Source organism: Dermochelys coriacea, chromosome 2 (genome assembly GCF_009764565.3).
Source record: "Dermochelys coriacea isolate rDerCor1 chromosome 2, rDerCor1.pri.v4, whole genome shotgun sequence".
NCBI lineage: Eukaryota > Metazoa > Chordata > Testudines > Dermochelyidae > Dermochelys > Dermochelys coriacea.
In genome coordinates, this window is record NC_050069.1 from 238,321,547 (window position 1) to 238,335,597 (window position 14,051).

At 41.8% G+C, this 14,051-nt stretch overlaps 1 protein-coding gene across 1 annotated transcript in view; it reads left to right on the plus strand.

The window, feature by feature from the left end:
* The window catches only part of RAB18 (RAB18, member RAS oncogene family), a 32,461-nt gene that overhangs the window by 3,489 nt on the left and 14,921 nt on the right, over positions 1–14,051 (plus strand). The window contains exon 2 of the mRNA XM_038390483.2: positions 9,340–9,395. Within this exon, the coding sequence (XP_038246411.1) occupies positions 9,340–9,395 (56 nt within the window). The remainder of the gene's footprint in view (positions 1–9,339; positions 9,396–14,051) is intronic.

The window sequence follows — 14,051 nt, forward strand, 5'->3', positions numbered from 1 at the left end:
TTCTGGAGCGTTGCACTGTGGGTAGCTATCCCATAGTTCCCGCAGTCTCTGCTGCCCATTTGAATTCTGGGTAGAAATCCCAGTGCCTGATGGGGCTAAAACATTGTCGCGGGTGGTTCTGGGTACATATTGTCAGGCCCCCCCTTCCCTCCCTCCTTCCATGAAAGCAACGACAGACAATCGTTTTGTGCCTTTTTTCCTGGGTTACCTGTGCAGACACCATACCATGGCAAGCATGGAGCCTGCTCAGCTAACCGTCACCATATGTCTCCTGGGTGCTGGCAGACGCGGTACTGCATTGCTACACAGTAGCAGTTTATTGCCTTTTGACAGCAGACAGTGCAGTATGACTGCTAGCCATCGTCGACGTAGTCCAGGGTGCTCTTTTAACCGACTTCAAAGGGGTCGGGGCGCCTGGGCAAACATGGGAATGAATCAGCCAGGTCATTTTTCTTTTAAGTTTTGTCTCATGGCGATTCAGTCCTACCAGCAGTGCACTGTCTTTTAATCAGCAGCCAGGAGAAGACAATGGCCAGCAGTCATACTGCACCATCTTCTGCCGAGCACCCAGGAGATAATGACGGCTAGCGGTCGTACTGCACAGTCTGCTGCCAGCAAGATGTCTAAAGATAGATGAAGTGGATTAAAACAAGAAGTAGACCAGGTTTGTTTTATTCATTTTCTCCTCCCTCCATCCGTGAAACGAACGGCCTGCTAAACCCATTTTTGAGTTCTATTCTTGAGGTTTTGAGTTCTGTCTTTGAGGGGGCCATCTTGTTTCTTTCAAAGCCGCCCCCTTTGTTGATTTTAATTCCCTGTGAGCCAACCCTGTAAGCCATGTCGTCAGTCGCCCCTCCCTCCGTCAGGGCAACGGCAAACAATCATTTTGCGCCCTTTTCCCTGGATTGTCCAAGCAGGAGCAGACTCCATAGCACAGCAAGCATAGAGCCCATTCAGCTCACCGCAGCAGTTATGACCATTGTAAACACCTCGTGCATTATCGTGCAGTGTTTGCAGAACCAGCACCTGAAAAACCAGGTAAGGAGGCAACGGCAGCGCGGTGATGAGGACATGAACACACTTTTGTCTAAAACTGTGTTCCCCCGCAATTTGGAGATCATGGTGTTAATGGGGCAGGCTCATGCCGTGGAACGCCAATTCTGGACCCGGGAAACAAGCACAGAGTGGTGGGACCACATAGTGTTGCAGGTCTGGGATGATTCGCAGTGGCTGCAAAACTTTCACGTGCATAAGGGCACTTCCATGGAACTTTGTGACTTGCTTTCCCCTGCTCTGAAGCGCAAGAATAGCAAGATGAGAGCAACCCTCACAGTTCACAAGCCAGTGGCAATAGCCCTGTGGAAGCTTGCAATGCCAGATGGCTACCGGTCAGTTGGGAATCAATTTGGAGTGGACAAATCTACTGTGGGGGTTGCTGTGATGCAAGTAGCCAACGCAATCATTGAGCTGCTGCTATCAAAGGTAGTGACTCTGGGAAATGTGCAGGTCATACTAGATGGCTTTGCTGCAAAGGGATTCCCTAACTGTAGTGGGGCTATAGACGCCGGAGCATGTCCGTTTGATCCCGCAGTAGCCCCAGTGTTATCAGTGTTACTGATCTTCCTGCCGCCACCTCTCCTCATGTTCATCCGCCACTGTCCTGTACTCTGCTATTGTGTCACTCCACACAGCTCTGTCAGTTCTGGACAACCGCATGAGTTCAGAGAACATGTCATCATGTGTGCGGTTTTTTTGCTGCCTTATCTGAGAGAGCCTTTGGGACGGAGGAGGGAGGCTTGAAACATTTGCAGCTGCTGGAGGAAAAAAAGGGAGTGAAGTATTTAAAAAGGTACATTTTACAGAACAATGGATATACTCTTGCACAGTGAACAACACTATTCACATTACATAGCACATGTGATTTTTGGTACAAGGTCACATTTTGCATCTTGTATGGAGTGCCTGCGGCTTTGGTGTTAGAGATCACACACGCAGGGCCGGGCAACAGAATTCAGCTTGCAGGCGGCCATGGTAAGCCACAGTCTTTTGGCTTCTGCAACCTTCATAACAGTAGCCCCCTCCTTTCCCATACCAAGCAAAGCCCGTTGAGTTGGCCATTTCGTGCTGCAGTTTTCCTGTTAACATGCAGCAGCAAAAAACAAACTAACCCCCTCCCCCCATCCAATTCTCTGGGATGATTGCTTTTCCCCTCCCCCCCACCGCCTGGCTGGAATCAGGGAAGATCCCTGCTAGCCAAACGCGAACAGCTCAGCACCAGTGTGCCTCCCCCCCACCCCGCATGGCTAACTGCAGGGAGGATTTCTTACCAGCCACAGGCAAACAGCCCAGTAGGAACAAGCACCTCTGAATGTCCCCTTAATTAAATTCCCCTATTTCAACCAGGTTACCATGAACGATATCACTCTCCTGAGGATAACACAGAGAGAGAGAGAGAGAGAGAGAGAGAGAGAGAGAGAGAGAGAGAGAGAGAACGGATGTTGCTTGAATGCCAGCAAACACCAGGACCATACGCTGCCAGGCTTTGTCATACAATGATACCAGATTACTTGCTATTAGCATGGCGTGGTAAAGTGTCCTACCATGGAGGACGGAAATAAGGCTGCTCTCCCCAGAAATCTTCTGCCAAGGCTTTTAGAGTATCTCCAGGAGAGCTTGATGGAGATGTCCCTGGAGGATTTCTGCCCATTCCCAGACACATTAACAGACTTTTCCGGTAGCAGTACTGGCCACGAATGCATCCCAAGTCCTCAGGGCTACTTAATCATTAAAAAACACTTGTTTTTATAACATGTATTATATTTTAAAAGGTACACTCACCAGAGGTCCCTTCTCTAGCTTCGTTGGGTTGGGAGGGCATTTCAGTCAAAAAGATCCTGGCTGTTGGGGAGAATGGTGTGCTGTGTGCTCTCTCCAAGCTTGTCCTCATCGTCGTCGTCCTCTTCTCCATCTGCAAAATCCTCAGCCATGGCGGAGAGTACCCTATCATTGAAGTCCACGGACAGGGGTGGGGTAGTGGTGGCGGCCCCCCCAAGAATTGCATGCAGCTCAGCGTAGAAGCAGCATGTCTGGGGCTCTGTCCCGGAGTGTCCGTTTGATTCTTTGGTTTTCTGGTACGCTTGTCTGAGCTCCTTAAGTTTCACGCGGCACTGTGTTGCGTCCCTGTTGTAGCCTCTATCCCTCATGGCCTCTGAGATTTTTTGAAATGTTTTGGCATTTCGTCTTTTGGAACGTAGTTCTGATAGCAGGGATTCCTTTCCCCATACAGTGATCAGATCCAGTACCTCCCACTCAGTCCGTGCTGGAGCTCTTTTTCGATTCTGGGACTGCATGGTCACCTGTGCTGATGAGCTCGCCTGGCCAAACAGGTTTTTCCTGTACACTTGGCCAGTGCATCCGAGTTCAGAGCGCTGTCCAGAGCGGTCACAATGGTGCACTGTGGGATAGTTCCTGGAGGCCAATACCTTCGAATTGCATCCACAATAACCCTAATTCGAAACGGCGATGTGGATTTCAGCACTAATCCCCTCATTGAGGAGGAGTACAGAAATCAGTTTTAAGAGCCCTTTATGTCGAAAAAATGGCTTCGTTGTGTGGATGGGTGCAGGGTTAATTCAGATTTAACGCTGCTAAGTCCGACATAAACTCGTAGTGTAGACCAGGCCTTAAACATGGGAGACCAGAATTGCAAACAGTATTCCAGATGAAATCTCCCCAGTGCATTGTATAATGATACTAATGCTTCCCTGTCTACGGAAATATCTTGTCTGATGCATTGTAGGACTGCATTAGCTTTTTTCACTGCCACATCACATTGGCCGCTCATAGTCATCCTGTGATCAACCAGTACCTCCAGGTCTTTCTCCTCCTCTGTCACTTCCAACGGATACATCCCTAGCTTATAGTAAACATTATTTTTGTTCACTAAGTGCATGACTTTGAACTATTAAATTTCATCCCATTTCTATTAGTCCCGTTTCAAGGTCATCCAGATCTTCTTTTATGGTCTTCTGGTCCTCCTCCATATTGGCAATACCTCCCAATTTTGTCTAATCCACAAATTTTGTTAGCACGCTCCCACTTTGTTTCAAGTTTATTAGTAAAAACGTTAAATAAGATAGGTCCCAAGACTGATCCCTGAGGAACTCCACTAGTAACCTCCCTCCAGCCTGACAGTTTACCTTCATTATGACCCGTTGTAGTCTCCCCTTTAACCAGTTCCTGATCCACCTTTCAATTCTCATATTAATCCCATCTTCTCCAATTTAACTAATAATGTCTCAGGTGTAAGTGTATCAAGTACCTTACTGGAACTAAGTAGATTAGTTCTTATGCATTTCCTTTGTCTAAAAACTCAGTTAACTTCTCAAAGAAGGAGATCAGGTTGGTTTGGCATGCTCTATCTTTTGTAAAACCATGTTGATTTTATCCCAATTACTGTTTACCTCTGTCCTTAGCTGCTTTCTCTTTCAAAATTTGTTCCAAGGCCTTGCATCAGGGTGGATAAAAATCAATGATTTTTTTTTTATTTAAATAAGTTTTTTCCTGGAAAAGCATTTTATCAAAAAAAAAATTCGATCTAAAGATATCCTAATTAAAACTACATTATAGCTCAAAGATATCTCCTCATGGAATAGGGATTATTATAAATTCTAATTTTATAGGATGAGACAATATATTCATATAATGTTTAAGAAAAGTTTTGTAAATGAATTCCAGTAGTTCATGGATTAGAGACCCAATCAATGGGGCTCCAGGGGCTTCTGTATAGCTTATTTAGGTTAATCTTTCTATGTACCCAATGGGGCTCAGTGTAGAAGATACCATCAGAGATGCTTAGTTTTGCAGTTCTCTAACTGTGGATTTGTGATCTCCAGAAAAAACATGCTTGTTAACAACAAAAATGTTTTAAATAAATAATATATAGAGGTGAGAAATAACAGACCTCTGCAAATTTGTGTACATAGTGTCAATCCCTTACCCCTCTCTCTAGAAGTGCAAAGTTTCAAAAAGTTCAATGAATAGAAGATTGTTGAGGGCGGAATAGATCCGGACAAGGAGAAGAAGTCTGGAGATAAATGTGAGAAAGGACGGACAGGCAGTAGAAACAAAAGTGAAACTGTTTTGAGTAGGATATTCCAGATATCTAGAGGTCTGAGTGTAGCCTTCATTGATTTGAGATCTACCATACCATTCTCTTACGAGAAGGGAAAACCTATAATGGCAGCATGCCGTAAAACAGACCCAGTTTGGGAATAAGAACCATTCAAGAAATGTATATTTGCTGCTGATCATTTAAAGAAAGTCACACTTGTGAACTGGTAGAAGTCACTTAAGAACTTGGATTCAGAAACTGAAGTGATGATCTCACTTTTAACAGTTGTAGCTGCTTCTGCCGGTGTAGAAAGAATATTTTCTTCCCTCGGACTAATTCATTCCAAATTGAGAAATCGTTTGGGACCTGAAAAAGCAGGAAAGATTGTTTTTTCTTTTCCAGATTGTGAGCAAACAGGAAAATGAAAGTGAAGACGACTGAGTTAGCTGCAGAAGCCAATATTTTAAGTTTCTCATGTTGACGTGGCTGACATAGTCTATTTAATTTTTGTTTTTCGTTAACTATTTTAATGTTTTTTAACAAACAAACCTGATTTAAAAAAAACTTGAATGTTAAAATAAATTCATATGTTTGTCTTGTTAAAATATGATGTTTGCTGTTGAAGAAAAAAATCCAGAATACATAACGTTGTTGTTTTAGTTAAATAAAACAATTTAAATGTCTGTTTGGTGGTGATCTCCTAATACAGCATGGCAAGAAAATCCTCCAGATATTAATGATTAACCTGTTGAATTCGAGATAGTTCTCCTCCCAATGACTTAATAAATATCTGCTTCATTTACCAACGGTAAATGAAATAACCAAACAGTCATTCATTTCAGATTAGTTTTATAGCTATATCAGAAAAAGTTTTCAAAATAAATCACTTTAAAAATGTATTGTGTGTACCTTCTAAAAATGAAACCTATGTCTATCTCTGAGTTGTGAAGAATATGTATTAAGGTTATAACAACCAACAAGAATGCACTTTTATATAGAAATCCATGATTAAATCGAGTCTTCCTGACTAGTGATTTAAATCAAATCCACTCTGCCTTGCATACAGTTCAAGTCAAATTAACAGCCCTGTAGTTTCCCAGATCTTTTTTTTTTACCCTTTCTTATAAATAGGAACTGTATTAGCAATTTTCCAGTCATAGGATATAACCCCCAGGTTTACAGATGCATTAAAAATCCTTGCTATTGGGCTTGCAGTTTCATGTGCCAGTTCCTTTAATATTCTTGGATGGAGATTATGTGGGTCCCCAGATTTAGTCCCATTAAACTATTTGAGTTTGACTTCCACCTCGGATGTGGTCATTTCTAGTTCCATATATTCATTCCTATTAGCCACCCTGCCATTGCCCCTAAGCTATTCATTAGTCATATTAAAAACTAAGGCAAAGTATTCATTTAGGTGTCAGGACATGCCTAGGTTATCTTTAATCTCCACTCCATCCTCTGTGTTTAGCAGTCCCACTACTTTCCTTTTTTCATCCTACTTATAAGGTTATAAAACCTTTTACTATTGGTTTTAATTTCCTTTGCAAGGTCCAACTCTGCTTGGCTTTTGACTGTTCTGATTTTATACCTACACTTCCTGACCTCCCAAGAGGTAGTTTTCCTTGCTCATCCATCCCATCTTCCATTCCTTGTAGGCTTTCTCTTAATTACCTGTTTGAGATGCTTACTCATCCAGCTTGGTCTGCACCTCTTCTCTAAAATTTTTTTCCCCTTGCTTGGGATGCAGGCTTCGGATAGTTTCTTCAGCTTTGACTTAAGGTAATTCCAAGCCTCCTCCACGTTCAGATCCTTGAGTTCTTCAGTCCAGTCCACTTCCCGAACTAATTCCTTCAATTTTATTTAAAGTTTGCCCTTTTGAAATCAAGGACTCTAGTTGCAGATCTGTTTTTGTTTACCCTTCCATTTAGTTTATACTAGGTTAGCTCATGATTACTTGAACTAAGGTTGTCCCCTACAACACACTCTTCTATGAGGTCCTCACTATTTACCAATACCAAATCTAAAATGGCATCACCTCTTATTCATTCAGCAACTGTTTGGTGAATAAATCTGTCAGCTATCATATCCAGGAAAATCTGGGCCCTACTATAATTAGTAGCAATTGTCTTCCAGTCTATATCTGGGAAGTTAACATTTCCCATAATCACGCAATTCCTAGTAGTATTTCTTTACTAAAAACATAAGAGATCTCTGTCTATATCCAAATGGGATCTTGGAGTTCTGTAGCATACCCCTAGTACTATCCCAGGGAAACCTCTAGTAGCTTTCTTCCCCAAAGTGATTTTGGCTAAAACAGATTCTGTCTTAGTCATTCCATCACTTCTAACTTCTTTACAGTCTACTTCATCATTAGCATACAATGCTATTCTACCACCTTTACCTTTATTTCGGTCTTTCCTGAACAACATGTACCCTTAAATACCTGTACTCCAGTCATGACTACTATTCCACCATGTTTCTGTTATCCCTATAATATCTGGTTTCACTTCCTACACCTGTCGTCCTAGTTCTTCCATTTTGTTACCCAGGTTCCTTGCAATGGTGTACAAACTTCTTAGATAGTTCTACTTGGCTTCACCCAGATTCCTCAGCCAAATGCATAATCATTCTACTTTCACTATCATCTACCTGACTGTTAACTTCATCGGTATCCGCACTGTCTTTCCTCTTAATGTCCATTCTCCTACCCGTTGCTGTTCCTTTCTCCATTCTTGTATCCTTCCTTGCTTGATTTTTCTTCCTGCTCAATGTTCAAATCAGGCATGAAGATTACATGAGCGTCTCCCAATTGTCTCCTCCGAGTTCCTATTTTAAACTCTTAATCAGTTGTTCCAGCACCCATCCCAGAAGTTTTTCCTTCCCTGCGCAGGTGGAGTCCATCCCAGGAGAACAGTCCTCTGTCCATGAATGCCTTCTAGTGGTCAAACATCCCAAAGTCCTCCTTTTAACACCACTGCCTGAACCAACTGTTGATCATCATCATCTTGTCTCCCCTTCATTCTCCCACTCTAGGGGCAGGTAGAATTCCACCGAAGATCATTTAAGCCTCCATTTCCTTAAGTGTTTTTCCCAGCCTCGCATAGCCTCCCTTGTTGCATTCCAGCGAGAATCTTGCTGTATCATTTGTTCCCACATGAAGGGCAATCAGTGGATTCTTTCCTGCTCCCATTAAGATCTTCAGCCTCAGGTCCACATCCCAAGTCTTAGCTTCTGGCAGACAGCACACCTTTCTGTTTTCCGGATCAGCTCTGGTCACAGGCCTCTCTGTTCTTAGTAGGAAGTCACCAATCACATAGATCTGCCTTTTCCTGGTGATAGAAAAAACAGGAGGAAGGCCAGAGAATCACACTGACTGCAAGTTCTCTTGTCTTTTATTCTCCCTTGCAATCTTCTGCAAGTCATCATGTGTTCCTCCAGGGGCTCTGAACTCTGGGTGTCTTCATTGACTCTTCCCCTCTTCTTACAGGACAAGCTGCTTTTGGATAATAGATTTTTAGCTGGCCCAGTTACTGAATTTTATATAATTTGATGTGCCATCCACACCTGTTCAATGTAAAATTAACTAACTTTAGTGCTCACAGTTTCATCAGAACTTTAATTTAATTTGTGTGAGGTTGCATTCATATTTTTCAGAGTATTTCGGAACCTGTACATGAGGAATAGAAATAATGTTGGGGGTTTTTCATAATACTTACCACTAAAGTTCTGTGGCTAAAAAGTTTTGCACATATGTTGTTTCTTAGATTCTTCCTACTGCGTTAACTTGCACTCTGGAACCTTCTTTCAAACTTGCAAAAATATTTGTGCTTTTTTTCACTGAGTTTTAGAAGACTTGAAATAGAAATAAAATATTCTGAACAGTAGAGGATGTGACATTGTTTTGGACAACCCTAGTCAGGGACAGAGATTGAGGCCTAGCCTCAAAGAGGCTTACGCAGTATTGGAATTGAAAAGTAAAAATAACTACTCCTCTTCTCAAAACATAGTTAATGGAAGTTATACAGCAAGCTGACATGCATTACTTTTATTTGCGCTGTCTTGAAGATGACACTCAGGTCTACCTTGTTTTATATTAATGTAATGTTGCTTTCAGATTTGTAGTATACAATAATGCACGCATCTGGCAAGCTACAGTTATGCTGCAACAACAAAATACTTAGTGTTCTAATAGTATCTTTTTTTTTTTTTCCTCCTTCCATCAGCCTTTTATTGCGGTTCACAGATGATACATTTGACCCAGAACTTGCAGCAACAATTGGTAAGTGGGTGCTAACACTACTTCATAAAAATTCAAACTAACTTGGGTAGAAGACCATGACTTGCTGTGCTTGCATAACTGGTAATGAGGTTCAGCCTCATCTGCCCTTCAGTAAAGGGGGGGAGATGATCTTACTCAGTGATTAGCCTGGTCTACACTAGAAATGAAGTCGGTTTAACTACGTAGCTTGAGGGTGTAAAAAATCCACACCCCCAAGTGATGTAGTTTAGCTGACCCAGCCCCCACTGTAGACAATGCTAGGTTGACGGAAGAACTACCTACTGTCTGTTGGGGAGGTGGATTACCTACGCCAATGGGAGAATGCTTCCTATCGGCATAGGTAGTGTCTACATTGAAGCACTACTGTGGCGCAGATGTGCCGCTGAAGCCTTTTAGGCATAGACATATGCATAGTGTATGGAGTTAAACACTACAGAAGTTGAGTGCTGTAATACTTTGCACAAAATTAGTTCAGAATTGAGACAGTGTTGTCCTGTGTACTCTGTATTCTTGAAGATGGAAGCTATAGACATGGACTGTCACTGAAGGAGACCTGCATCTGTAGGCACTACAATCACATGCATGGTGTTAGTGAATTTATTAGATCCGTATGCAAAAGATTGTTGCTAACCCTGTGAGAAATCAATAAAATCTCTCAAAAGTAATAGGAGATTGGAACTTACTTTAATAGTCATAAAAGTACTGCACAGGATTCCTGTTAGAGTAGGTTGCACAGATGGCCACCTAGGGAACTGAATATTTTGGAGAAAGATTCAAGCACTCTAGATCCAAGGCAGGTAGTTTCTCCTGCTCCAGAGAAGCTCTGTTATACTGGGCACTGAACTCCTCTCTCCCACTACTCCCCTTTAAGGAACAGATGTCTGAATAGTAAGAAGTGGCTCCTTCCTTACCTATCCCAAAACAACTGTTAGCTCCTATGCAAATGGCCCAAGAGGAGAGGGGAGTGCCCAGAGCTGCTAAAAAAAATGTGTTCCGGGAGGGTGTGGATGATGTGGGCAGCAGTAAGGGCCCAGTGTTAATTGAATTGTATTTAGGAGGGAGAGACAGATCTCAGAATTGGAGGTGTGCTGGTGTGGATATTGAAGTTTGCAAAAGGCAGTAAAATGCCTACAACCCGTCCTGCTATTATGTGATATATCATATGACCCATAATCCAAGCGAAACAAATAACTGGTGAACTGGGAGTACATTTAAGGTAACTTTCCAGTACAAAGTATAGGAGTACTTGTGGCACCTTAGAGACTAACATTCATTTGAGCATAAGCTTGCATGAGCTACAGCCCACTTCATCGGATGCATAGAATAGAACATATACTAAGAAGATATTTTCATACAGAGAACATGAAAAGGTGGAAGCACCCATACCAACTGTAAGAGGCTGATTAATTAAGAGAAGCTATTATCAGCATCCGATGAAGTGGGCTGTAGCCCACGAAAGCCTATGCTCAAATAAATTTTAGATTCTAAGGTGCCACATGTACTCCTGTTCTTTTTGCTGATGCAGACTAACACGGCTGCTACTCTGTTTCTTGTACAAGGTATTAGAATTCTAACATTAGACTTACTGCAATGGAGGTTATAACTAAAGACCTTTTAAGACGGCGAGTAATTTTCCTTAAACTCTTGATCGGTCAAGGTGGCTACTGAGAGAGAAACACTAATGTAAAGCCAAAAATAACTGTTTAGTTGTCTAATGTATTTGACTAGCTGAAATAAATATTGGCAGGATGGGAAGGAAGCTATTTATTTAATTGAATTATTGTTTAGGGATAGCCATGTTTTAATTCCAACTCCTATTGCACAAAAATACTAACATTTCATTTCTTTTGGATGTCCCAACTACTAATTTGGCAACTGAGACTTGTTGACAAGGCATTGCTTGATACCCTACCTTCAATCTACCTTCTCTTAATGGCTTGTGGAGTGAGAAAAAGCTGTACCTTTCTTTTCAGTGATAACCCCTGGCACTAGCTGCTATCTCTAGCATAAATTGTTAGGTTAAGGTTGTAAGCCAATTACATATAGATTGTAGCAAAAATATATGCATAAGGAGGCAGAATTAAGGTTCTGTGGACAACCTTACTTGTCACTTCCTAGCTTCTGAATGCCTTTCAACCTTAGTCTGTTAAAGTGGAATATTAATGTTAGATTAGCATACAGAGTCCCTGATAAGAGCTGGGGCCCTCATGCTAGATGCCACTCAAATATGGGAAGACACAGATTACTCTTTTGAGCTAGGACCAGCTGTTGAGTTTCTTTTTACTCAAGGCTACCGGCTGGATCGACGGGCAGGGGTCGATTTATTGTGTCTAGTATAGATGCGATAAATCAACTGCCAATTGCTCTAGTGTCTACTCCGGAACTCCACCTCAACAAGAACGCAAGGGGAATTGACGGGAGAGCGTCTCCCGTCGACACGCCGCGGTGAAGACACCACGGTAAGTAGATCTAAGTACGTTGACTTCAGCTATGTGAAGTTGCGTAACTTAGATCGAGTTCTCTCCTTCCACCTCCTCCCTTGTAGTATAGACCAGCCCAAAGAAAATGTAATGTTTTTTAAAAAGTTTTCCTACCATCTGACTTGACATGATTGTCCTTAATACTGTACTGCTGGTCAGACATCAGTATGATGACAAAAATGTCAGTGCTTTGTCAGCTCACTTGCTTTCATGTGGGTAGTGAGTATAAATATATTTCCACATCAATTTAAAGAACTGCTTGAGCTGATCCTAGCAAGAAAAAAGGAGGTATTTGAGCTCCTGCTGCTCTTTCCCTAAACAATGCAGGCCCTGAAGGAAGCCATTAATGGAACATGCATTGAGGCTAAAACTCATGATGCAGGTCAACTTGTCTGAGTTTTAAAAATGTCTCTCTTCAATCCATATAAAGCTGATAGTTGTCGACTATTGCATAAACTCCCAAATATTAAAACTTTTCAGTAAAGGAATCAAAAATTGATTCTGTATCAACCTAAAGTTGAACTTGAAGCGTATTGTTTAACTTCATTAACCATATCATAAATTGATGTAGATTACTAGTTACAGTTTTACTACTACATTCTGCTGCTAGCCCCGTGGACACTATTACTCCACAGTTGTATAAGGAGCCACAGTATCCACCCTTAACTCTGGAACAAAGCTTGACTTTAATAACACTAATGTTCTAAACTGTTTCGCAATAGAACCTTCCCAACAGGTGCCTGGCATAAACCAAAGAAAGTCTATATAAAAACAGACTCAAAAAAAATTTCTTGAGAGCTTTCACCATTCATCTCAATGAAGTGTTGACTCTAAAATCTAATAAAATCTAAATAGTTAATATTGAGATCTATATCACCATTTCGCTGCTGATTTCCTTAGCAGACACAGCTATCAAATGTCTGGGTGCCCAAGAATGTATGTGAAGCAGCTAAAACAAACATCCATCTCTTTCTTTTACAAGACTTAATAATGAAGTCTTCGATATTAAATTCTGCAAAAAGTTTAGTTAAACTAAAGCATTTCAGTCCTCAGGAGACTAAACTATTATCAGAGTAGCAGCCATGTTAGTCTGTATCCGCAAAAAGAAAAGGAGTACTTGTGGCACCTTAGAGACTAACAAATTTATTTGAGCATAAGCTTTCGTGAGTTACAGCTCACTTCATTGGATGCATGCAGTGGAAAATACAGTGGGGGAGATTTTGTATACAGAGAGAACATGAAACAATGGGTGTTGCCATACAAACTCTAACGAGTGATCAGGTAAGGTGAGCTATTACCAGCAGGAGAGAGGGGGGAAAAAAGAATTAAAAAAAAAAAAAAAAAAAAAACAAACCTTTTGTAGTGATGATCAAGGTGGGCCATTTCCAGCAGTTGACAAGAATAGCTGAGGAACAGAGTGTGTGTGTGTGGGGGGGGGCGGGGAATAAACATGGGGAAATAGTTTTACTTTGTGTAATGGCACATCCACTCCCAGTCTTTATTCAAGCCTAATGTAATGGTGTCCAGTTTGCAAATTAATTCCAATTCAGCAGTCTCTTGTTGGAGTCTGTTTTTGAAGGTTTTTTTTGTTGAAGAATTGCCATTTTTAGGTCTGTAATCGAGTGACCAGAGAGATTGAAGTGTTCTCCGACTGGTTTTTTAATGTTATAATTCTTAACATTTAATTTGTGGCCATTTATTCTTTTACGTAGAGACTCTCCGGTTTGGCCAATGTACATGGCAGAGGGGCATTGCTGGCACATGATGGCATGTATCATATTGGTAGATGTGCAGGTGAACGAGCCTCTGATAGTGTGGCTGATGTGATTAGGCTCTATGATGGTGTCTCCTGAATAGATATGTGGACACAGTTGGCAACGGGCTTTGTTGCAAGGATAGGTTCCTGGGTTAGTGGTTCTGTTGTGCGGTGTGTGGTTGCTGGTGAGTATTTGATTCAGGTTGGTGGCTGTCTGTAAGCAAGGACTGGCCTGTCTCCCAAAATCTGTGAGAGTGATGGGTCGTCCTTCAGGATAGGTTGTAGATCCTTGATGATGCGTTGGAGAGGTTTTAGTTGGGGGCTGAAGGTGATAGCTAGTGGCGTTCTGTTATTTTCTTTGTTGGGCCTGTCCTGTAGTAAGTGACTTCTGGGTACTCTTCTGGCTCTGTCAATCTGTTT